The following is a 27,415-nucleotide window of genomic DNA, read 5'->3' as shown; positions in this document are numbered from 1 at the left end:
CCATTTTGGTCATTTTAAAATTACATTTTCTTGGGGAAGTTCTAGTTTTAGGTTCACTATAACCGAAGTGAGGGTTCACTGTAAACGGAAATATTTATTCGGGTTCACTATAGCCGAATGTTCACTATAACAGAGTTCACCATACCGAGAGCTGACTGTATAAACAAAAGAAATCTTTCACTAACTCTATATGAAATTAATGAAACTTAAATGTGTTATGAGAAGATACCTCAATCAAAGTGGGCTTACTATAAAAGAACCACAACTTAAAATAATTACTCTTCCGAAAGCAATAAACAGAACATTTTTACATTAACTATGGTAGAAGCCGGAAATAACAACTCATTCAGTAACATTGCATAAGGTACGTTTAAAGATCAAACTCGAAATATTTTTTCTTCTTTTCATGTTAGTCACAGAATCTGTTATATCCAGAGATCAGAAGTCCTCCCATCTCTTTCTCGGTCCTCCAAAGCTTCTTTTACCTTGCGCCGGAAGATTATCACATGCTAGCTACATGTACAACTCTGTCCAGTGGCATGCGATATACATGTTGCTTCCAATCCAAATCATCTTCTCGCCACCCAGTCGCCAATACCATGTAAGTCTATGTTTAGTTGTTTTATATCCTTATTTCTTAGCCTATCTATTCTAGATATAACCATTATTTTTCTTTAAATGTTCATTTCATTTGTTTCTAGTATCTGTTGATTATTTATTATATCAGGTCGTCTCAGCTGCGTAGGTCAATATTGGACGAATTATTGCTTTATAGGCCTATATTTTCACTTTAGCATCATTCCTTAAATATTTACTTGTCCGTATTACACGACGACTGACCAAGAAAAACCTACTCACCCTTCCAATGGTAAGTAACGATTTTATTTATTCCATTTCTTTTACTAGTTATAAATAAAATTAAGGGCCAGAAGTCAGTACAGGATTTTGTAACACTTCAGTGTCAGTGTCCCTACTGGAAATCTCGACAGATGCACACTAGTGGTTGCGAAAATCAGTCTTTTTCTTTTTCCTCTCTCCGACCTTCATTGCTGTGGTATTACGGCCATGCACTCTTTATACAGACGAAGCGACTCTTACCGCACAGATGTCATTTAAGTGCACATTCATTGCGGTTCCCAAACGTGAGCCAAATATTAGGGTAGGTCAGGCACTGTACATTTTAAACTCATTTCTGTACAAGCAAGTTCAGTATCTGTATTACTTAAAATTACAAGATTGCCACGAAACAAAACGCACTACAATGTTGGTATAATATCGTTGATATTTCATGAAGCTGACACATTTACAGAACCTGCGTTTCAATTACCAATGATTGAATATAAGATTAATACGTTTCCTTGTATCGTCTAGCGCTGTCACAAAATACACTTTAGATTGGGATTATCCCAATTTCTGTTTAGTTTTTGTACAATATTAGTAATATGGTATAATAGAACTGTAATGAGCTTAATAGGCGAATTACACAATTACGAGTATTTACGTCTTCATTTATCCATTTATTTTTAATTACTTACTCAGCTATTGATATATTTATTTATTCATTCAATTTATTTATTTATTTAATCATTCATTTATTTATATAATCATCCATTTATTTATGTATTTGTTTATTTTTCCAACAAGTAATAGTACATTATGCAACGAGCCTATAATGGTAGTAATTAAGACGCGAGTATGTTTATGAAACGAGCGCAAGCGAGTTTCATAATTTTCATACGAGCGTCTTAATTACCATTACAGTCAAGTTTCATACGACTTTTTATGATCGACCATATTTCTAACTTGAAATTATTCATAAGTATTCATGTTATTCTTATCTGACTGAGGAGCGGAACTGACCTTGTGCAATACCTCGTAAATTGTGAGATGTGCGCAGACGCGAAAGTATTGATTTTTTCCGAGAAACAAATGTCTCGCGCTAGTTGTCTTTCGATTCCATATCCGAGAATAATCGATACTTGCGCTTTCATATTGCTACAATGGTATTTTTTGATTAGTGGAACACCTGAACTTTAATGAATAGGTGTACTTTAATGAGGTCCATTAAAGGGCTGCTACCAGGTGTATAATTACTACATTTCGGCATTACTATATAAAACTCGTGAGTCATTATTACATATTATTACTTATTATTATAACACCAATTTGATGGTTTACTATAAGAGAAAACAAAAATTCCACTATATAATTTAGATATCGGAGAGCAAATTGTAACTGATGATGCCGTAAAAGGCGAAAATGTATACATTATTTATATTTAACATGCATTAACAAATGTTATTTTACTTTAGAAGCAACAGAGACTTTTCTTTTTGTGAATTATGTGTAATCTGTGTAATTCTTTGGTCTCAGAATCTTAAATTTAATCCAGAAAAAACATATGTCTGTGTAAAATTTTATGTCATTTTCAAGTCTTTTTATCAAAACGAAACTGTCCCCGAACACGGGGTACTTTCATGTAGCCTTTTTATTATTAAATAAATGAAATAAATGAATTTGTCTTTGAGGCATCATCTAGACTCAAACCAAAAATATGTTTAAGTTGAAATTTAATGAATTAGAACACTTAAGAAATTTGAACTAGGACATTGTTGGTTTATGTACAAAGATAAGAACATTTGTAATTGCTAAGGGAAATATACGAGACAAATATATAAAACATCAACAAAAATATTTGGTGAAATGGATTGCCAGTGTTCTGAAATAATAGTGGCTACACTTTAAATGTTTGTGTGGAATAGAGTGGGCAGGAGAGTTCACGAATTAACAACTTTGAGTGCCCATTAGCCTATCGAAACTCTCCACACTGGCGCCACCACTGTCCAACACCCACTTGCTTTATTGATTGTATATAGGTTAAAGCCTGATACACAAGATAAGACTTTTACATACATTTTTGTGTAGGTAAATCTCGTGTGCTGTAGGTCTTCTTAGACTTCTACTAGAATCATGCCACTCCATCTTCATAATCATTCCTATAGAAATAATTAGACTTCGATTTTAAGTGAAAACCTTGTAGAGATAAACTCATATTAAGTTCTATTGACACGTTTCATGGATTGTTATAAGAACGCTAATTTTATATAAGCTAAAAATGCCTAATCTGGCATTAAAACCTATTTTATCAACTCTTTTTACGAAGAAAATAAACTCGAGTCATTTTAACGAAGTAACAAATCTTTGGTCGGCGGGAAAAGGCACACAAGTTAAAAAAAAAAATTAAATTTTTAGGAGAGAATTTCTTTTTAATTTACTCTTAACTGAATATAAGTTATATAATATAATATATACAATAATGAAATTCATGTATGTTGGTTAAAGTTAGACGCTTTTCAATTTAAAATACAAGAAATATGTTATTTCAAAAATTATAAAAAATACTAGACTTATGTGATTAGCGATGAAAGGGTAATGGAACGGAGAAAAATTCTCTCCGGCGCCGGGATATGAACCCGGGTTTTCAGCTCTACGTGCTGACGCTTTATCCACTAAGCCACACCGTATTCCACTCCGGCGTGGAAGAATCGTCTCAGTTTTAAGTTCCAACTCTTGGGTTCCCTCTAGTGGCCGCCCTCTGCACTACGTCATAGATATCTATGACCCTAGGACCGAAGTCCGACGCCGGGGTGGAATCCGGTGTGGCTTAGTGGATAGAGCGTCAGCACGTAGAGCTGAAAACCCGGGTTCAAATCCCGGCGCCGGAGAGAATTTTTCTCCGTTCCATTACTCTTTCATCGTATGATGACGCAGAATATCTGCATGGAAATATCATATGTACTTCGGTACATTAAAATAATATTTATGTGATTAGGTCCTGATATGCACGTCTGTAGACAGCAGTGTATGTGTACAAGTTGCAGTGTCCAGTCGATCAGTCCTAGTGAAATGGAGGAGTAAACGAGAGCGGAATAAGCAGACCTGATTTTCGAATATGGATGAGTCAATGGGAACAGTAGATAAGCTCACAGATTGTATCGTACAAGTACCCACGTAGGAGACATCCGGCCCATCCATTTTTCCACGACTGTTCCAAAAGTTAAGAGAGGGAGGCACGTGGTGCCAAATTACAATTCCATTTCCACACAACTATTTTTGCTTATAACTTTGACTCAGTCATTTCCGGACCATGGCTCCTTATCTCAAACTGATACATCTACACTCTGTATATATTTTCCATCCTCTCGGAACTTGTGTATAACCCTCAAGTAGGCAATTCTCAAACTCTAATTTCTCTGCATGCAACAATAAATTGCTTGACGGTTGTCGGAAGTTTTCTTCCATAAATTAAAATACAAAAGGAAACATTGGAAGGTGGCGAAATAACAATACAATATTACAAATACAATTAGCCTTATGGAAACAAAGAAATAGGTATATTAGTTTGTGCACCTGAACCCAGCGTCAACAGGATCTGTCTTAACGACGTCTTTCCTCCTCAAAAACTTGTGTTTTCGTAAACTATTGGAAGAAGCTATTTCAGATTCGGCCTCTGCTTATGCGTAACATAGAAATTATAGACGGGTCTTCTTATGACTTCATCAAAATTATCTACAGATGCAACGATCTTCTTCTTCGGCCGTGATTTTTTCAGGAGTGGAGGAAGAAGCTACTGCTTCTGCCTCAATATGTTTCCCTTCTTTCCTGATTCTTGCCAAGATTCGCATTGAAATACCACTGGCAGCCAGTACTCTTCCACACAAGCTTTTCAATGGAATTGCTAATCCATTTACAGCCTCTTCTGATATGAATTTCCATACACTGTATGCTATTTCACGCCTTTGACTCTGAACTACTCTATGATTTCCCATCTTAGGCAATGCCATAATGAGGCGCTCAGAAGGACAATGTTTTCAGTATAGCAAAGAACTGAATATGTGAGCTCCAAGCCTGTTGGCCACTTGTCTCAATCCGAGTTTCGCTGTTTCACTGAAATAACTCTACAAAATTTTGAAGATGAAGCCGAAAATGGACGTAACCTAATAGCTACCACTTAAAAGAGGAGAGGGGTGAGAAGCGAGGAGCATGACAGCAGCATCGGGAGGAAATACCCGTGTACTCATTTTTGTTAGATGCTGAGTGCGGTCGGAAGGATTAGGTCAATGGATAAAATCCATGTCTCTGTCGGGAATAGAACACGCGATCTTCCGGCTTTACAGCGTTACGTCTTAACCGAGACGCTACCTCGCACCCCAAGACGGTGTTACAGTGAAATTCTACTAAATGAGTTAATGAAACCCTCCAAGTTGCCGCGACGTCTTGAAAGAGAACAAAGTCACGTGTAGCCATGGTACGTTAAGGAAAGAAACCCAGTCGTTATGAAATGTGTAAATAGCATTACTGGGAAAGTTATCAATTGTACATTTAAATATTTAGCTCCAAGTGAATAAAAACTAGTTACTGCTTAATATAGCAAATTTTAAGTTCACACTACCGATTCTGTGAATATAGTCAAGTTTATTCTTAAACTTATAAGTTATAACTAGAGCTGAATATTACTGAACAAAGTTTATACTAAGGCACGCATATACTTACAGTACTTACTTACAAATGGCTTTTAAGGAACCCGAAGGTTCATTGCCGCTCTTACATAAGCCCGCCATCGGTCCCTATCCTGTGCAAGATTAATCCAGTCTCTATCATCATACCCCACCTCCCTCAAATCCATTTTAATATTATCCTCCCATCTACGTCTCGGCCTCCCCAAAGGTCTTTTTCCCTCCGGTCTCCCAACTAACGCTCTATATGCATTTCTGGATTTGCCCATACGTGCTACATGCCCTGCCCATCTCAAACGTCTGGATTTAATGCTCCTAATAAAAGGCACGCATATAAAACTTAAATTTTCCAGTAAGTGCTTTAAAATGTGTGAATAAAACCCAGTTAAAACTATTTAACTACAAGTTTAGTCTTACGAATTTCCAAATGTGCCTCTGACCAGGCTTAAAATCAGTTTGTGAGGATACATAATACAGAATGGCTGCTTTCATGAATATTCGGACTCCTAAATTATACAATAAGACAGTCTAAATTGTAACAGACCAATAGAAATTATTATACATCTTGATTACACAACTTTTAACATATATCACTTCGGAATATGTATTATATATCTTTTTCGTGTTAAATTCTATCGTACCTGGTTAACATGTACATGTAACCAGGTACGATAGAATTTAACATGGGAAAGACATATACTACATATTCGGAAGAAATTATTAACAAGTATACTTCAGCAACACTGAAGAACCAAAGACTACAACACTTTGGCTAGATCAATACCTTCGATTGGCAGTGAAGTCTGGATCACATGAAAGTGCGACAGCAGTAGGAACATAGCCAGCAAAATGAATTTTAAGAATTGATGGATATAAAGAATATATTATGTATACTTTGCAAGAATTAAAGACATAGCCAGTAGCGTTTTACATCGATCAATATTGGCAATAACATGTCCTCCGTACGAGTACGTCTAACTTGATAGTTCCTGAATTAGCCACAAAAGTATTAAATCATTAGGGAGATTTTATTTTACATACCACCGGAAATAATAATAATTAATAATAATAATAATAATAATAATAATAATAATAATAATAATAATAGTAATAATAATAATAATTTTTGTCTATAGTTTCACTTTAATTACCATGTCACCACCTGTATCATCTTCATCATCATCATCATCATCATCATCATCATCATCAACAACAACATTATTTCGTCATCTATATTCAAGAACTGGAACTATATGTTTTTTCTGTCCTCAAATCCGTGAGGACCATCATCATCATTATTATTATGATTATCATCATTACCATCATTATAATTACTATATTATTATTATTATTATTATTATTATTATTAGCCACCAGCTTAGCTCAGTCGGCAAAGACGCTTACCTGCCGATCTGGAATTGCGCTCGGGCGCGGATTCGATTCCCTCTTGGGCTAATAACCTGGTTGGGATTTTCAGAGGTTTTCCCCAACCGTAAGATGAATGGCAGCTAATTTATGGCGAATCCTCGGCCTCATCTCACCAAATACTATCTCGCTATCACTAATTCCATCGACGCTCAATGACCTAGTAGTTGATACAGCGTCGTTAAATAAATAAAAATATTATTATTATTATTATTATTACATAAGAAACGAAGCTGTATTGGAAAGAGTGGATGAAGAAAGAATGATGCTGAAACTGATGAGGAGGAGGAAAAGGAATTGGCTGAGCACTGGTTGAGAAGAAACTGCCTTCTGAAGGATGCACTAAAGAAATGGTGAACGGGAGAAGAGTTCGGGGCAGAAGAATATATCAGATGATAGACGATATTAAGATATATGGATCATATAAGGAGAAAAAGAGGAAGGCAGATAATAGGAAAGACTGGAGAATACTCGGTTGGCAGTGAAAGACCTGCCCTTTGGCAGAACATTATAAATTATGATGATGATTATTATTATTATTATTATTATTATTATTATTATTATTATTATTAGTAGTAGTAGTAGTAGTAGTAGTAGTAGTAGTAGTAGTAGTAGTAGTAGTATTAAAAGAAGAATGTGTGACTGATAATTCATGTTTTTGTAATTTCGTAACTAAATTACATAAAAAAATGAGTAGTGTTTTGAGGAAGATTTCAGCTTAGTAATAACCAGAGACCGGAACTTTGGCAGAATTCCTTTTTAAATGTGTTAAATCTATTTATTTATTTATTTATTTATTTATTTATTTATTTATTCTGGTATAGTTAAGGCCATCAGGCATTCTCTTTCACAACACCAGGAATACAAATACAATAATCTTCAATAATCTATCTTCATTTTGAAAGTAAATCTGTACGAATTATACCTTTCTGATTGAAACGCCACAGTTTTATGTTATCCTTTTCTGCATTTTTTAAAATATAAATGCCTAATCTGCAAAATAAATGCTTTTTTGCATTTATTTGATTATTCATCTATTATTTATTAATTTATTATTAAAAATTTCCTACAGGTGTATTTTAATTTATTTCTATAACCGCTACAATCAAAGTGACTTCACCGAATGTACAGTATATTATTGTCTTTCAGTCAGTTCATATTCCCTTTGCAACAATGAGTGCTGCCGTGCAAAAATGTATAACAATAAGCGTTTTAATTATCGCTGGGGTTTATTTTACAAGGCTACAATGAGTGCGGGTCTAACGTTATTTTTAACGGTTATTCTTCTTTCAGTTTTCATTGCGACGTTGTTGTAGCTAGCTAAATATTTCATATCGCAGCATATCAGTACAACCAAACACAAAAATGCACTTTCCAAGGCTACTGGGAAAAAAATTTATTTTCTCCCAACAGTAATTGCAACATCGAGTCGAAAATCTCAATTTGCATTCGACTTATGTAAAGCTTTTCTTGCTACCGAAATCCCTTTGTGGAAAGTGCAAGATGGTGGGTCTAGTACAAGCAGGGTTGCCAGATGTCCATATTTGGCGGGACATGTCCCGATTTTCATATAAAAATCCAGAGTCCCGCTTCGATTCGAGGCGGGACGCAAAAAGCCCCTCCTTTAGAAAATTAACATCACTTGTATGACCTTATGGTTACCTAGTAACTATTTTCTTCTAGGCCTAAATAATTAAATTACATTTAAAAGTTTAGTTTTTTATCATAAACGAATATTTTGGCAAGTGTAAGGTTTGTAGCAGCGAATTCAGTGGTGAATACGATATTCCTAAACATTTGAAAAGAGACGTTCATCAGAAATGCGTGGCACAGAGAATGGAAAAAAGCTTGTTGAAAATGCTACACTCCAGTGATAAATATGTAGGGCCTATGTAAACTCTGTAAATGTATACGTACTGTATGTTAAATGATGGGTTTTGAGCAGTGGTATGCTAAGGCATAAAATAATATGTCAATTTAGATACCAATAAATTTTATGTCATTGTATTCAATTAATAAACACTGAAAATTAAATATTTTGTCACATGTGATCCATCTTTTGGAATTTGTGCTTTATTATTAATATTAAACAGCTGGGGAAAACTATGAGACAACTGCTATTAAACCATTAAGTTAATAATTTCGCATAAACACATTATTGCCCCAAGCCCTTCAAAAGGACGCCAGAGAAATGTGATGTAACTTACAGCCAGATAAATATTGCTTTGTACTTGGAAACCTGTATCTACAATTTGACTTTTATTAAAATTGCAGTTTTGAGATTCATATTAGTCACTAAAGGCTGGTTCACAATAAACCGGAAACGAGAATCGGAACGAAAACGAAAACGGTAAGATTGTTAAAATGTATACATTTAAATGTGAGCATTCACAATTAACGAAAAGCTTGCCGGATCCCGAGATCGGGAACGGAGAGTTGGCCAAGTTTCAACTTTGGCGTTCACGTTTCCGATCACAGCCCACTAGATTCATTCTATTGCCATCCAAATACTATTTTGTCGTCGTATATTTTGTAGCAAGAAGACCGTGACATAACCTATGCATTATTTTGTTCTGTGCTGTGCATCAAGGAGCAAGTTTTATTTGATGAGATTCTAATATTAAAATCCTCACATATACAATAAGCGGCTCGCCTCGTATAAAGATGAGAAAATGAAGGAAAAAACGTGGCTTTCAATAACTGCATCTTTGAACACCGATCGGAAATGAATCATATTTTATTACTGTATTGGTTGTATTACACACTACATATTTACGCTTCAATTCAATAATTACTGTTGTGTTCATTTTTGTTCTATTACAAATGTTTCTTCTCTAACTATTTTACGTTATGATAGACTTAAAATAGGGTGTGATAATAAAGATGCATGGGCATATTATACAGGGACATCACTTTATTTTTACTAACATTTTTAATATTAACCTGGCTATACCTTTAGAGAACCGGACACACCGTTTGCTACCCCCTTCCGCAACTGTATTTCGATGATACTGGCGTAAAACACAAACAAATCACTTTACTAGGTACAGGAGGGAAGAAAAGTAGTTCATCCACTTACGTAAATTTAGGAAATATCGCGATTTTGAGTTCGATAATTTTCATTAGGTTTTTGTTTAATCAAAACGCATACTGTATTAAGAATAAGTGTTTTTACTCACGAACTGAATTATCCGTGCGAACGTATTCATTATGCAGTGTATATTATATTGTCTACAGCACATTAGCGTACAATATAGAGAAAGAAGTTAAATTGAAAAATAATCATAATGTGGATATTTAAACACATTTTTTAAAATGGTGGCCGTTCATTTCGATACAAGCTTCAGTTCTAATGTGCATATTATTGCACTATAGACTATTGCATCTAATTCCAATTGCCAGTTTCGTCCTTCGTACTAGTAACTCATGTTGAAATAATTCTGTACCTAATCTATAAAAGAGTACCTTACGTACTGTAAATTCAATCTTCACTTTTGCTCGATCGGAAAAGATAAAATTACTCAGACATGCTATCTACTGTCCGTCCAAGTGGTTATGCCGCAGGATCGTAGGAAAGGGAGAAATCACGTGACAGTTAATTACTTAACGAGGCCCTTTTATTTAAGTTATTTTAAACAATTGTATAATATTACGTAAACGTCCAATTCCTAACAGGAATTAATGTTTTCAGAAAAGAGCTAAGACACCCCAGCTTTTACAGAGGGGCGTCCAGAAGCAGGTGGGTGAAATCGGGATGCGACGTAGGTAAACGGACAGTACCTGTGCGAAAATATGATTCAATATTGAAAGCTCTTTCGTCACTGGAAAACGCGAACATATTTCTGGAACGTACTGTACTCACTAACTCAGTGCTGTTTACTATACGCGGCCTTGATTCTGTCTGGAGAATAGTTGGAACTTCATTAGTAGAAGGGGTGGGAGTGAAGTACATTCAAAAACTTAGGTACAATAAAAATTGAAGTAAAAATAAAATGATGTCCCTGTAGTACCGTACCTAATGAAATGTTTCAGTTGAAATTTCGAAGTTGGTTAACCTGTGTTTATGTAGGCTGCCTTGTACTCATGAGAGAACACCATTGGTCAATTATACACAAATAACATCAGAATGCGTAATATCGACATCACATATCGTTATTGACATACATATCGATATGCATAGTCGTCTACGTTCTCGGTTTATTGTGAATAAAAAATTTTCATATTCACGTCCTCTGCTTCTCGTTCCTCGTTTATTGTGAACCAGCCTTAACTGCACATACGTAGAGGGCTAATTTTTATTCTTTTTTTTTTAAGATAAAAGTAAGTGCTGTATTATACGATGGATAAAAGATGTCCCTCCTTTGTATATCTAAAATCTGGCAACCCTGAGTACAAGGTTTTTGTAATTGCCTTTTATTGCGTATTTTAGCTATTTATAATGCCTTTTTGCCTGCCTATTTTAGCTATTTGTGATGCCTTTTTGCCTGCCTATTTTAATGATTCATAATGCCTAAACTTCCGGTCTCTGATAATAACGCATCAATAAAGATATTACCTTAAGAGATCAAAAGGATGTACTCTGTATCTATATGTACGCGTGATCTTGTCTTGCACAAGACCTTTAATGTTGACACGCGAATATCGTGATGCCTAATTTGGAGGAGTAAAAGCCGCTACTGTTACTAAATCGTAGCCATAACTGCTCATTCCACAATAGGCATACTGTGTGCACGAGACTACAAACACGTGTGCACATACGGAATGAATTGAGAGGGGAAGAGATTCCTCTCGGCGCGCCGGGTGGCAAAGCATCGCCGAACCATGCGTCTCCGCCGCTCGGAACTCGTTGACTGAGGACCCCCTCCCCAAGACTCTGACTAACACGGCGCCGTCGATTCCCCAGCACGCCGCTGCGAGCGCCACGTGCCACAGGTTCGCGCCGTCGCGACGCTCACACATACACATCCCTGCGTCGCTATGGCAACGCTGAGGATAAAGTAATAAAGAGCGGAAAGTTGGCCCGAAGAGCATCAGTACAGTGGTAGCAGTGGACAAGTCTAGTTGTGATCTCTCTGCAGACTTCTAAACAAGACTGTCAACAAGCAAGCCCCTGGCAACTCAGCTGTTCCGGATACTTCCCGTGCAAGTCGTCTCAAGACACCGTGATTTACAGGTAACAGTAACAGCTTTCCATTGTCAACAAGTAAACATTTTTTTGTTTAATTTTAGATTTAATTAAACTGCTATAACGTTAGCACTTAAAAATTTTGCATGTTTGCACGTATTTCAGTTTTACAAGTACTTAATACATTCTGTGTTTGATCTTGTAAAACACTAAAATTTTAACAATCAACGTGCCTCAAAATGGAAAAAAGATATAAATAAAAATTAAGGCCAAATTCTCATCTCCAGAAAACAAACATGAAGTAAAATGTAGTAGCAGCTTCACACACGTTTTTATTAATGTAATATTAAGTGGAAAAATAATGTCACCTTTATGTTTACTTTGTGGTGTCACAAACCAATCTATATAAAAAAAAAATCATAAGCATTATGCTCGAATAACAGAAACAAATACTTCGCACTTTTTTCTGTATAGTAAAAACAAAATTGTAATATCTCATTTGAGTGATAAATCATAATGTGATATAAATTTTAATCCTCCACTGTGGCTCAAGTAGTAGCGCTTGTGATTGAAAACCCAGTGGGCCGGGATCAATTCCCGGCAAGGAAGTGTAGAGAGTATGTGTTTTGTACTGTTGCATCACATTATGCTGATTCAAAATTCCCGCAAGACTGAGAACGGTAGCAATGCAAGAGTTCAAGAGAGATGTAGATCTCAGTGATTGTAAAATTTGAATTTCATATATAAATATAGATTTATAACGAGTAGAAAGATAGCAAATGGAATATACTAATCAATATTATTTGTAAAAAATTCATTTATTAAATATATTTAACTTCAAATTTTTACTAATTTCACCTATTTCACTGTTACTATTATTTTGAGAAATATGTTATACTAACAGGTTTAGGCCTATGCATAACTATAATGTAAAACGCCACACATATCAAAATATTAACAAAACAATGTTATAGCAATATTAAATACACATTAAAATCATTATAACATTGCTTACAAAAGTCTACGTTAATGTCCTTGATCGGTACATAAGCACTTGGCACTCTTTATTGTGTATAAGAATAGGACAACACAAGAAAATGTTCATTAAAATTTAAATTTTCTTTATTTGCTGATCTCGATAAAATATATTCTTATGAAAAAGTAGAAATTTTAGATACATACGAGTACATTTTTCCAATAGCAATGACTATAGGCTTGCAACATATCACTTCTAATGTCACTTAATTCTTCTTAATGTGGAAGTGACGCTTTTTACTATTCTATTCAATTATTAGCCTCGTTTTTCTTTTACATATTTCACAAAATATATTTCTGCATGCTTTTGCTTATACAGTCTAAATTACTTTAAAATTAAATGTACTGCTAACTTGTAAAGAACAATTAATATAGCTATCAAATTAAATATTTTTAAGTATATCAATCTATAATTTTTGTACGGTATTTATATAATTACTAGAATACTAGCCTTCTTACTCTAAATATTTGAAAATATGTCCTCATATATAATAAAATTATTTATATTTAACAAAGTAATGCATAAACATATTAACCAAAAATATATTAACGAACATGGCATGCATAATTCAAATGTAAAACTTTTTTTAACTTCCCTTATAGTATCTTGTATTGTTTCTGTACTAGTGTGATCAGTGTCAATATTCTTAAGTTAATATTTCAATATCTTGTGTGTATGTGGGAGTGTGTATTTATATGTATGTTCACTTGTTTAACCAAAAAAAGCAAATTATCCCAGGATTACAATAAATAATTTCACACTTAGAATACATTACATTCATTATAAAATTTAAAAATATGCTTTATTAATTTGTTTAACGGATTGCATTATTGAAATATATCCATTTTTATGTTCCTACTAGTTTATTAATGTAAATATATATTTGAGAATGAATATTATCAATTTCCTTCAACGTTCGTTCAACTAATTTTACCGTACAAATCATTATGACATGTACTTCGATTTTATTCCTGTGGGCGAAGTCCATCCTTTAGTCTCGTGTTTTCATTGTACTGTCTTAAGTGGAAGCATTTTTCCATGTTGACCAAATGACTAAAGAGTCTTTCCTCGTTTTTAAATGCCTAATTTTGTTAATAATCGGTATAAATATTTTATCAATATTTGTAAATCTTAAAATCAGTAATAATATTAGTACTAGAAAGTAGAAACCCAAAAATAGATAAAACAGTTATTAGAACACCAACAAATAGGAGACATACAAAGACTACTGGATCCGGTACAGTATATCAGTTACAGGTCTAATGAAAGGGTAAGCATTATGAACTTAGACTATATCTCAGAGATATAATTTATTTTCTAACAAAAGCAATCAAAATTTGGCTGAGATTATGAACTTATAAAAACATTAATCTGAATATCTTAACAATGATTATGCTACTACTGTATATTGGTTATCACATGAATGTAATGATGATGATTATGACGTATTCTTGAAAAAGAACGATTTGAAGTTACTATAGAGAATTCTACGTTAAGAAAAAAGTATTGGGCATATGGGGCTATTCCATCAAATACGATTTGAAGTTGCTATAGAGGATTCCACGTTAAGAAAAAAGCATTGGACAAATGAAGCTGTTCCAGCAAATGACCAGTTACCATAGAAACGCCTGCCTAACACATAGCTTCTATAATGTACCAGGCAAAGCCCATAAAACCATTGTTTTTTTTATTAAGATGGAGTTCTCTTTATATAATAAAATTAACAAATGTACGTTTTATGATCCTACGGATGGATGGAAAGGCAAACCCGAATCTTAGTTCATTTTATTGCACTCGTATGAAAATATAAATGCAAACAGTGACATATGTTCGTGTCCTCAAAGCCGGATTCCACATTCAAGTTTATGTTAACTGGCAAGTGGTGGTATTTTGTTTTCAAATTCAGAACCATCACTAATTTCTGCTCCAAGTGTCTAGTCCAAAAGCAAATAAAGCAGTCTCCGTGGCGCCCGAATATTGAAATTATTTGCCAACAGATCATTTTATTGATTTCCTCCCCTCACAATTCTTCGTCTTTCAGATGGAAGCGTCTAGTTGGCGACATTTCTTCGTCGGTAAAAACGAGGTGACGCAATTCAAGGAGCCAAGAAGCGAATTTATGATAATGTCGCGGGCTGGTATAGCGAAAAATGCTAGATCGACCGCCAAAGAATTTGTCTCAGTTTAGGAGCTAGTATGTTACCAGGAGAACTCTATGTGGCCGGCATAGAGCCAATTACACACAGCAGGATTAGAGACTCCTCCCTTTAAATTATCAGCAGGCATTACAGTTAGAGGAGCGCGCCAATGGTTGAAATTCTAGAGACTCGGGTTTCTAAGCTAAAGGCGTGAATATGAATACTACAGAGTATAAGTGCAATAAATGATGAACAAGGGTACCATCACAGGTTTTCTCGAGGTACTTCGGCTTCTCATGTAACCATTGGACTACTACATTCTTAACACCACCACCACCACCACCACCACCCTTCATCAAGTGAAGAGTAGTACAATAATTATAAGCTTAGAGTCCAAAGAGCATAAAAATTTATGGCTAAAGGAGCAAAACAATAAAGCATTTTTTTGTTTCATCTTAATTTTAATATGTTATTTAACGACATTATATCAACTACGATTATTATCTAACGTCGATGGAATTGGTGATAGTCTCATCTTGCAAAAATATCTGAGAATTCAGCATGGATTACCTGACATTCGCCTTACAATTGGAAAACCTCTGAAAAATCCAACCAGGTAATCACCTTAAACGAGATTCAAACCCAGGCCCGAGCACAGTCTCTCATTAGGAGATCACCTACAGCGATGTCTAATACGGTCTTCCACCAATGCACAACAAAATAATGAAAAGCAATGCAATAGATTTCATAAATGCATAATTATATTAGATGTGAGCTTGTCAGTTCAACTCGAGCGAACAAGAATTTGAATACCGACATGAAAATGGAGACTTCCTGTCTCTTTCTCTTTCTTTAAGTCTCATCTTGCCACCCAGATGGAGATTATGAATGTTTCCCCAAATTTAAGTAATTTCTTATTCTGCGCCATGCTGCAAACATGGACAGGCCATGAGGTTCTGCTACTTGTGAGCGCCCAAAGTTGGCTCACAATACATATAAATAATTACGATTATGAAGAAAAGGGATGAGGTATTCATTCCTTAAAATGTAGCTATCGTAAAGAGATATACAGTTCGATAACACAATATCCAAAAGTTGTAATTCTAAAAGCGAAAATGTCGTTTCTATCTCAATCATTAACAAAAGGATAATTTGACTTGCTCCGTTTTCATTCTTATGAAGATTTTGAATCAATATTGGAAGTTGTTAAATAGTGAAACTTACTCATACGGTTAACACAGTACAAAGCTACACATTAGGGCCTATATTGTTGGACAAACACATGCAAAAGACACTCAGTTCTTCTGTAACATGTATAAATTTCCACTTCCAATCTGGTAATAGAAGAGATCACCGGGGACTAGAGCTGGTTTTCTGATCCGTGGTTACGCTAGGGAGTGGGTTCGAATCTTGGTTGTACTTTTTCCGATATTTTCCCCAACTTTAAGGCAAATATCTGGTAACACATGAAAAAATCCTGTCTCATCTCGCTAAAATATAATCCCACTATCACTCGATAACGTCGTAGTTGATACATCGTCGCTAAATAGCTGATTAAAAATAATTTAATATGGTTCACTAGAATCTTGATCAAATTTTGCCACTTGTAATACAGTGAAGGTTGCGAAAATAATGTCCCTATTAAATCTGTTGAATATAAATATCAAAACAAGAAAGTTTTATAGTATTTGAGCTTGAAGTGTCAGTCTCAACAAACTCATCTCATAAACATATGAAAAGCGCATTGTGTAAACGCCATGCTATCTTAGAAATAATATGAAGTCTGGAAGCTCGGAAGAATGTTTAAGTTCTCCTTGCATTAAAAATGGAATTTGTTTTAGGATTAAGTACTAACATGTCATCTTCAAATAACTCCTGTGGAAGTAGGTGAAGGAAAGATGCATAATGCACCGAAATTTATCTGATTTTAATTACCAAAACACACTTAACGTATAAATGGGGAGTTCGATGGCCTTCACTCGGATCATTGCTTTTCAACGGAATGGCGGCCAGAGTTAGTGGTATTGTCTTTGGCACAGATTCATTTTGTCCTCAAGAACGAAACCGTTTCGACAACGATGAAGAAATTAGCTTATAAATCTTACTTACTGTGACACACCTTTGTTTACAAGAAGATTTTCTTATTTTTGCTAAACAGGCCTAATTAAACAGATTTTATAACTACTTTCATGAAACGTGACTAGTCTTATTTTGATTTTCGACGTATTTCAACTTGTATGCCAGAGACGAAGACTTTAAAATGAATTTTAATTTGCATACAATAATTGATGAGGATTTGTAATAATCAGTCAATATACTGCCTATTAAAAAAATCAGTTTCTTATCTAATTTGTACTAAAAATAAGATGTTAAAATTCCGCGTCGCTTATCAAAGACTACTAGAATAGCTAGGTGATTACTAATATTCTCCAGATATCTTAACCTTAATTTATATAAACCTTCAATTTCTACTAGGTAGTCAAACTGCACTGGAGAACTTCCTTATGAGTTGATGTAGAGAGAATCGAAAATCGAGGAGGAATAGTTCCAGTCCGTTAAGAAGTTTCTTTATTGTATACCAACACAAAAGTGTATTATTATTATTATTATTATTATTATTATTATTATTATTATTAATCAAATCTGGCTTTCAGGTAGGCCTATAGCTCTTTGTGAAGCTTACTTGATTAATTTCAAGAGAAAGATTATCCCAGGGCCGGGTATCGAATCCGAAACCTTTGACTGAGCACGCCAACGCTCTACCGACTGAGCTACTCAGGAGCTCTACCAAATTCCAGCTTAATTATTTCCCTTATAGCCTATCCACATAAATCAAGTGGGTTGACAGAACGTCAGAGCCCAGCATTGAATATACACTTTATGTGTGACTCAAATTTGTGGTTTTCTGTTAACGGTTAAGGAATATTATTCAGTATTATTATTAGTATTACTATTACTATTATTATTAATTATCACCATCTATATTCATGCATTCGCTTGGTTATATAATCAGCAAGACACAAAGGAACTGCTTGAAGTAATACAGGACAAACATTAGGCAAGATTTGAGATATCTCTCCATTTTTCTGCAAACAATAGAATTCACAATCGCTACTAGTTGAGACAAAAGCGTAAAATCACAAAAATTTAAGTTTACTTTCTCAAAGACAACATTTCGTTCAAAATATCAATGTCAAGTCATTAAAGAGATTTATTCAAATATTAATCCGTGGTAGTTTCTTCTTCGATAATGAAAAATGTTTAAAAAACAGTTACTAGTAATGGCAACGCATTATTTAATGATACTCTTAAATTTCAGAAGACAATGAGATTGTAATACAACCAAGATAGAGTAACGGTGAAATAAAAATATGAGGAGAGTCTGAAATGCACGGAAAAATTCCGCTCCACAATCGTTTTGTCTGCAGCAAAACGCAAAGAAGCTATCACAATATAAGCACCCACCCTCTTCGGTGAGAAGTTATCTGCTAATTGACTGGGTCTAAAATACATGCTGAAACTATTTTTTTAATGTATATTCTTCTGTTTCGTATTGGAGACGAGAAAGAATTGTACAGGCACTTAGTAGATTGCTATATGACTCGTTCTATTTTCTTGTTCTTTTCCATATTCCTCTGCTGCTTAAATGAAGCGACTGTTGTTTGAGCCTTCGGCTTAATTTATCTCCAGCAGAGCAGCCAAGGTCCTTATTGGCAAGTAAAACGCTATGCTAAATAGTCCAAACAAGACGCTATATCTTCTCGAAATGCTTTGAATTCGAATAACCTATATTTTACTTCCCTTAACGTCAGCCTATTACACGGGTGTCAAAACGCCTGCACTGCGTGGTCTCTAAACAACATTTCCTTAAGAGCGATGATAGTACTTAATCTTGCTGATAAGTGAACCTTGTTGGATTTGTATTGCTTGCAGTATGAGCACGTAATACAGGCGTTTTGACGTTTCTGGCTTATTGCAAACATAAAACAATTTTACGCAAGTGTAGAAATATTAGAAAGAGTGGAAATATTAGACAACAAATTTGTTCGTATCTTTCATTTATTTCAATGTAGATTAATATTTTAATTTATCAACTCGTGGTGAACCCATTCAGACGATTTCAACGATTTCAGACGAGTATGTCCAAACATGTTAATCGACCTTCGAACGCTGTAACTCATCGCCACTAAAATTAGAATTACTCCATCGTACAGTTTTATGTAACAATCTTTTTATGATATAACTAGGGACTCAAAATAGAAGTTTAAGAAGTTCTTAACATTATCAAGAAGGGCTTCAAACCTGAACTGACCTTCAAAAGATATAAACATGTCCATAGAGAAAAAGTACAGAAGTTGTGCGCAGTTTTCTCACATATGGGATACGTTGTTCGATGTATGAGGAAGAAAGTTAGAGCCAGTCACCTGCCCGCAGATTCATGTATTGTTCTACTAACGTCATAAAACGTTCATCTGGATTTGAAAAGTGCGCAGTCCCCGTTTAGACAGAGCCTTGGAGCGACGCTTCAACGTCACGGCCATCAAATTTATTGACGCACTCGTTTTCAACGTGTACTTATGTATTACTCACAACTGACTATCATTACAAATCCACGTTGTACGTTTCCTCGACTTTTTTCAAGGACTCTGAACATTTACCCCTCACGTGAATGAAAACGTTACAACACAAGTCTTTCGAAACTAGTAAACCCTCCGGCAATCATTTGAGACAGCAAAGAGTAAAAAGAGATTACTAAGCTCTCCTTGTGTGTAGAAAGTAAATATTAATCTTTGCCGGAAACTGAACCAGGATGCGCTGTGATTAAAGCCAAAAGTGACTATCACTATATACGCTATTATTACAGTTAACATTTTTTATATATTTTCACCCTATACACACTTAATAAAACAATGACAATATAGTGTTTGTACTCATCGTATTTGATGGGTAGCGATTCTATACACAATAGTAACTATATTGTAACTAAAGAATAAGCTTATTAACATAAAATTGAATTAAAATTTTAATGAAAATGGATGACAGAAAATTATTTTTGCTTCACTTGTGACAAGGCGTCAGAAAAATTAACAGTAAAATTTCTAAAGTGAAATCAGTACTAATTGGATTTTATATAAAAACGCCCAGACATTTTAGAAAAATAAAACGATATCATACTCTAAAAAGTTTCTAACTTCTTGTAGCTCACAAGTAAACATTCTCATGGGGGCAGATAAAAAAGTTATTTTTTTTCTTCCACCATGTTAATAATGTCACAAGTGCTTGTACAAATTTTAGCCACTCGACCGCAATTACGAGGGCTGTAAAAAACAAGTTTCCCTGGGTCGTTTTCAGAAAGAAAGCACAATTTCATGGAAATATTTATTGGAACAGATACAGCAATTGTTGAGCTATTTTTCAACATATTCCCCAATGGAATTGAGACATTTGTCATACCATGGGGTCGACAGAGGTGTGCAAACGGCTGTCACACACTGGTTTCGATCCTAGTTGGCAGACTTTTACGACACAGAGAAAAATAGCTCCAACAATTGCTGTATCTGTGTCAATAAATATTTCCATGAAATTGTGTCTTCTTTCTGTAAACGGCCCCAGGGAAACTTATTTTTTACAACCCTCATAATTGCACTCGAGTGGCCAAAATTTGTATAAGCACTTGTTTTGACATTATTAACATGGTGTAAGAAAAAAAAAAAACCTCTTTATCTGCCTCCATGAGAATGTTTGCTTTTACATACAACTTTATACTAATGATGATTCTGAAAATAAGCATACATAATATAAACTCATGTGTGACAGAATCAAAGGAAGATTATATAAAAAAGGCAGGGGAAATCCAGCTTAAATTCTACTATGCCGATGCTTGAGAGTTGAATTCTAAACTAAGAGCAAAGTGTCGAATACAGAAAGCGAAAATGAAGTTCCTAAAGCCTGTATAATTGCTCAAGAATTAACGAAGTTAGAAATGACTATGTTTAGTTAATACATATATTGAGCATTAATTATAAAATTGCAGAATATCCTAAAAAAAACTCGTACAAACATGTCATCGAAATGGATGCCGCCAACTACCTTATTCAACGTTGCTATGTACAAGTCAAAAGGAAGAAAAAACCTAGGAAGACACAGAAGATGGGTCATGTCTTTTCTGAAATAGACTAAAGGGATACACCTTGAAGAAGAAGAAGAAGAAGAAGAAGAAGAAGAAATTTTTACCTTAATATAATTTTCTCAAAGTTTATTTTATTTTAAAGTAGATTATCAAAAGAAACAAGGAATAAAACTGCCAATAAGGTTTATGTAACATAAAATGGACTAGCTAACAATAAAATGGAAAAAAATAAAAATTCCAAATAAAAAAAAACTGACAAGTCTGAATGTGGTTTTGATGGATCTGCTATAAGCATTCTCTTATTCAATTTTTGCTTTGTAGATAACATTCAAATTGAATCAGAGCGCTGTCGTGAAAGAAATCTAACGTCTGCTGGTACAAAGCTGAAATTGTGTTTATAAAATCTACCGCTGGCTGCCACGGAACGTTCAGACACTACAAATACTGTACGTCTCGATTCCATTTGAAGCATCTTCCCACGCGAAATTCAAAACGGCAAAGTGCAAATGACTCTCTGCCCTCGCTCTAATGTAAAAAGTCTAAATTACTCAACACAATGTGAAAATTGTAAAACACAACTTTATACACCGTAATGAACTCAAAATCCGCGTTGAAAATAAATCTCATGACTCACCAATCAGCGATGTCTTTTCTATTCAAGATGCGTACGCCGAAACAAAAGCCGCCATTCATGATTCACACACTCTCAACATCACTTTGAACACAAAATAGCTTTAAATCCCTCACTGACGTACTTCTCCTCCAATATAAACTGTTTAACCTTAAGGCAAGAGAAAAAAAAAACAAGTCGATGCCATATAAACTCCTGGGTATATCTGCTCCACTCTCTTTCCTGCTTTCCCGATACGTACATGACTGCGACCAATCAGATGTTTTGTTTTCGTTTGCTTCTAGGAGTTCCCACACCCTTCCACCAGCATCAATATGAAGACCGAAGACAAGACCAACATGCCCCGCGTGAGGATTGCAGTTCTGGGGAAAATCAACGTGGGAAAATCAGGTAAGCATCGCTGCATTTTCTTCAATACTGCTACAGAACTTTAACTAATATATTATAAACACGTTAACATCACACAGCAATATCTTAAAATAGCTGAAGGGTCGATGTTCTCTCGAAGATGAACCAATACAAACGAATGGTTAATGCATTAGTCACGACGAAAGATAGACTTTAAGTTTATTGCCCCATTCTATTATAGAAATATTGAAATGTTGTATGTATCAGCCAACCTTAGACCTGGTCGTGGCAAAGAATGGAAAAATACGTAGGTGTTTAAATATACTTCCTTCTTTCTACGAAGTATCTGGTGGAAGACGACCGACTGCACGTATGCACCGCAGTTTTTTGTTATAGAAATAACATCCGAAGACTGTTGAAAGCCTTGAGCCTTGATGAAGAACTTAGTTACTACATAGTGTCTATAAGTGTACTGAAACATGTAAGCAGAGAATAGTTTTAAAACTATACTGAATAACGATAAGTCTGGTTCAGCGCTAGCACTAGTCTTCCATCCAGATGGACCGGGTTGGATTCCCCGGCCTGGTAGTGATGGAATTTTTTTTTTGTAGACAAAGCAGACGTTTCATTCTTCCGTACCACCATAAAACACCACCTTCCACTTATTCAATCTATAATCTGCAATCTATATCAAGTTAGAAATAGGCTGGGGTGATGTCTTGAGAGTAACAGACTCTATAGATTTCCTATGCTGATATATTAGTAATAATGTGTATGTGTAGAAGTTCTATAATCCAGTACACAGACAGCATGGTTTAATATCTCTTAGGCGTGAATATTTCATAAAAGTGCATTGAAGGTTGAATATACACCCGCCGCTGTAAAAGAATTTTTCACACTTTTGCCATTGCCACAATACATTTCATTTTATTGCATTATATATGGGATGTTCACTACATTAACGCATTCACTATTGCACAAAAAAACACACCAAAGGAAAAAATGTTAAAAAGTTATGAGCAGTGGTTTTAGCGAGTTGCCACACTGGCCTCTTCTCAGCATGCCGCGGTACCTCCAGCCTCTTCCACTAGGTGGCTCCCGACTCGGCGTCTAGCGTCTCAAAACAAAATGATACTAAAAGTGGGATCTATGTTAGAGATTGATGACGTTACATTCAAGATTAGAGACAAGTTTGATTAGTTTAGTTTAGGTGTACAGTATTATTCACCCATAACGCTTCCGACCATACATAGCGCTAAAAGCATAACCTTCGCATTTCTCCACAGTTGGTGAAACTGAAATTCCTTTCTTATATTACATCACATTAAGGAAATGGTGGTGGTTTTCTTTCACGTACGGAAAATTTGGTACATAAATAAGGTACTGTATATATTCGGGCGGGTTATATGGACACACAGCCCTCCTATTGATCACATTTCAGCTCCATTACTCCATGTTATATAAACGCTAGCGATTTTCTAGGTATTTTAGTAATGTCTCCTAGTGGCGCATACATATTCAACCTTTGAAGTACAAAATAATTCCAGCATATCTAACCGAACAAAAGTTAACAATTAAGTCCTTACACAGGCTCTCCAAAACCAATCTAACTGGAAGGACAGTCGCAAATACTGCAGACAGACGATGAAGAATTGGTAAGGAACGTTTGACTCGCTCTATCTTCGACTAAACAAAACTCAACATTCAAAATAAACAGGACGTTAGCATCTAATTGCTATATATACAAGATCAGCATTCCTACTTAAGCGTCATTGATTTCCCTTCATTCCGTAAAACCGTTTTACATTCCAACTGAGAATAAACATGACTAGAGAAATTGATTACCACTTCTTACAGTGTAAATACCATAGAGAATATTGGCCTGGCGCATGCGTGAATGGAAGAATGAAATGAACCGATTCGAGCAATGACTGGGATTGTCGTTGTAAACACAAAGTACAAGGTCAGACATTAATCACAATTCTCCGGCATCCTGTCAGCTACTGGAGTGGAATTAGAAATGTCCTGTACAAATTAAATAATAGACTTGTTTTTACCCTCTCTTCACAAACACTCTAGTTATATTCCTTTTGTCTCGGGCTTGATATTCGACCCTAAAGAAAGAATGTAAAATAAAAGTTAGAGATAATAAAATCATTTACGCTTAAAACGAAGAAGGTTAATATAATTTGAAAACGTACAATTAATTAGATGTGTGTTATATAATTTCCTGTAAATATAAGGGCAATATTGATGTTTCTCTTAGTGTCGGATCTGTTAAAGCCCAAGACTAGCAATGATCTCGGGGAGTGAATTCTACTACATCATTTTTCGAGGATTTTTGTCGCTTTGAGAACCACGTTTGAACTCCAATAAGACGTAATAAAAAGTACATATAACTGAACAGTTATTTTAGTTGGTTATTCAGCGGAGTTTTGCCAGCTACTATGTTATTTAGCGTCGATGGAGTTGTTGATAGCGAAATGAGACCGAGAATTCGTCATAGATTATCGGACATTCGCTTTACGGTTGTAGATAACCTCTGAGAAAATCCAACCAGACAATCATCCTAAGCGGGAATCGAACCCACTCTCAAGCAAAGCTCCGGAACAGCAGGCAAACGGCCTGTCGCCTCAGCTAGGCCGGTGACTAAGAAATAGTTACAGCACTTATCACTTACAAATGAGAGACATCGGTTAATAAAAAATATGGTATATATTAAAAGCCCTCTGCAAGCTGACCTGAAATGCACACGCTGTAAGCTAAGTGGGGTACATATTGTATTCCACGTTATTTTATTTGAATTGTGTTTTAATTTAATTTTAGGTGCGTGCGCAATAATAAACTGCATAAAACTACTTACTAATGAATGGCGTCTGTCTTTGTGTCTGTCTGTCCACACAAATATAACTCGCCATCCATGAAACGGCTTTGTATAAAATTTTATATTTTATTTTTTTTTATAAATCCTCTTAATCCATTTTGATTTTTTTAATTGCACAAGTCTAACAGCTCCTTTAGACAAAGTTGAAGATTTTTGAATACATATGTATATATTTATGTAAGTATATAATCCATATATATATATTTTTTTCCAAATCCAATCATCGGAATGTTAGGTAATTTTGTATTTATATTTATTTATGCAGTAGAGTCTCGTTAATCCGAACTACGCTAATCCGAAAATCTGGTTAATCCGAACAAAATTATTTTAAGAAAAAACTAAATTAACTGTAATAGTACAAAGTAGCGAAAAGAAAAAATGTATAAATTCACTCAATTTCTTTTACTTAAAAAAAATATGAAAATAGCACATTCAAATGTACTTACAACAATTAGTGTTTTCTGTACATAATTTACAGACCTGTCATGTTCATAAAATCAAGCAGGTAGGTAGGTAGGTAGGTAGACAGTGGTTCTAAAATAGCAACAGGGTACTCCCACCACCGCCTCTCAGCGCTCGTGAATAGCATGCATTGCATTACAGGAAATATTTCTGTTAATCCGAAAATCTTGTAATCCGAATAGGTCTTGGTCCCAATTAGTTCGGATTAACGAGACTATACTGTATTTGTATAATTGTGATCATTTTTACCATCGAATAAAGAAAATCTAAATATTCAGCTATACAGTAAAAGCAACTAGTCAAATTTCTTCACTCATTTTCAAGATCCAAAGAAAAATGCGGTATGGCGTACAAAATAATGGACCCCGCCCAGCTTGCCGAGGGTTAAAAACAGTGAACAGGAATTTGAGTTTTATTAAGAGCAGTCAAAGTTTGAAGAAACTGTGTAAAATCGTTCATTCCTGTAGTCATATTCTATAGATCTTTTGATCAGAACTTCTCAGATTACGAGTGATCTATAACCATAAATATTTCAAAACCAATTCAACATCCATAGAATTGTTTGTCGCAATTTGAAAGAATTCCCAGTAATCAAAGACGGTGTCTCTGGACACCTATAACGCTCATTGGCGTCATTGGAATTAGTATCTGGTATAGTCGGGAAAGTTGACAAATATGCAAGCAAGTACATAATTTCATGTGACCCTGGAACCTCGCACACGAATACATGTGCCATCATTCACCTGTTTATGCATTTAATTGCTCCAATGTCAACACTATTAAGTGCAGTCTTCTGTCACTGGGTTGGAAATATTTTGGCACATGTAAACGGTCTTATAAATGCGTACGTGTTCTGTGCACTTGAAAAATATGTGATATAATTTTTCGCTTCACTTGAAACGATGTTCGCATAGTACTTTCCAAAATTCCTGAAAACACCATTGATCATCCGGACTGCATTAATTTTAACCAGTGCGCATGCCCAGGTTGGAGTTGGAATGCGCCCGCCTTGACCGCACAGTTTGAATCATCCCACAAGCTACGTCGGATTCTTGGAATTATTATCTCGTGCGTTCCAAGAGTCACCGCCATTCTAACAAGGAGAACCCAAGTGTAGACAAGTTGAAGCTTCTTAATGAGGTGTTAATACTCTTATTAAGGCACGGTATCGGGTACTGAAGGTCTTCCACGAGGTTCCCTGATGACTTGTGAACTATTTTGAAATAGTTTGTTCATACGCCAGTTTCCTTGTAATATTATAGTTATGCAGCTTTATGAAGTGCCAGTCCTTGTGTTCGTGACGTATGGAGCGCAAATTTAACGCTGAATGATACAAACGTTTGTCCGTCTACAGCCTACATAAGGAATGGATTTTTTTCCGTTCCCTAGAGCAGCGTTTCTCAAACTATTTTGAAATGGGGACCACTTTTTAAAGTCAGAACAGTTCCGCGGACCACCTTAATCTTGTTTTTATTTATTTTATTGGGTTATTTTACGACGCTGTATCAACATCTAGGTTATTTAGCGTCTGAATGATATGAAGCTGATAATGCCGGTGAAATGAGTCCGGGGTCCAGCACCGAAAGTTACCCAGCATTTGCTCGTATTGGGTTGAGGGAAAACGCCGGAAAAAACCTCAACCAGGTAACTTGCCCCGACCGGGATTAGAACCTGGGCCACCTGGTTTCGCAGCCAGACGCGCTGGCCGTTACTCCACAGA

At 35.2% G+C, this 27,415-nt stretch overlaps 1 protein-coding gene across 1 annotated transcript in view; it reads left to right on the top strand.

Annotated features, from left to right (window-relative positions):
* The first annotated feature begins 11,979 nt into the window (after positions 1 to 11,979).
* The window catches only part of LOC138710886 (ras-related and estrogen-regulated growth inhibitor-like protein), a 52,296-nt gene continuing 36,860 nt past the window's right edge, over positions 11,980 to 27,415 (top strand). The window contains exons 1-2 of the mRNA XM_069842069.1: positions 11,980 to 12,114; positions 22,286 to 22,391. Of these exons, the coding sequence (XP_069698170.1) occupies positions 22,316 to 22,391 (76 nt within the window). The 5' untranslated portion in view covers positions 11,980 to 12,114; positions 22,286 to 22,315. The remainder of the gene's footprint in view (positions 12,115 to 22,285; positions 22,392 to 27,415) is intronic.

The sequence above is a fragment of the Periplaneta americana genome, chromosome 12 (genome assembly GCF_040183065.1).
Source record: "Periplaneta americana isolate PAMFEO1 chromosome 12, P.americana_PAMFEO1_priV1, whole genome shotgun sequence".
In the NCBI taxonomy this organism is placed as follows: Eukaryota; Metazoa; Arthropoda; class Insecta; order Blattodea; family Blattidae; genus Periplaneta; species Periplaneta americana.
The sequence above is the reverse complement of the archived record's forward strand: the minus strand, read 5'-3'. Positions and strand labels throughout refer to the sequence as shown.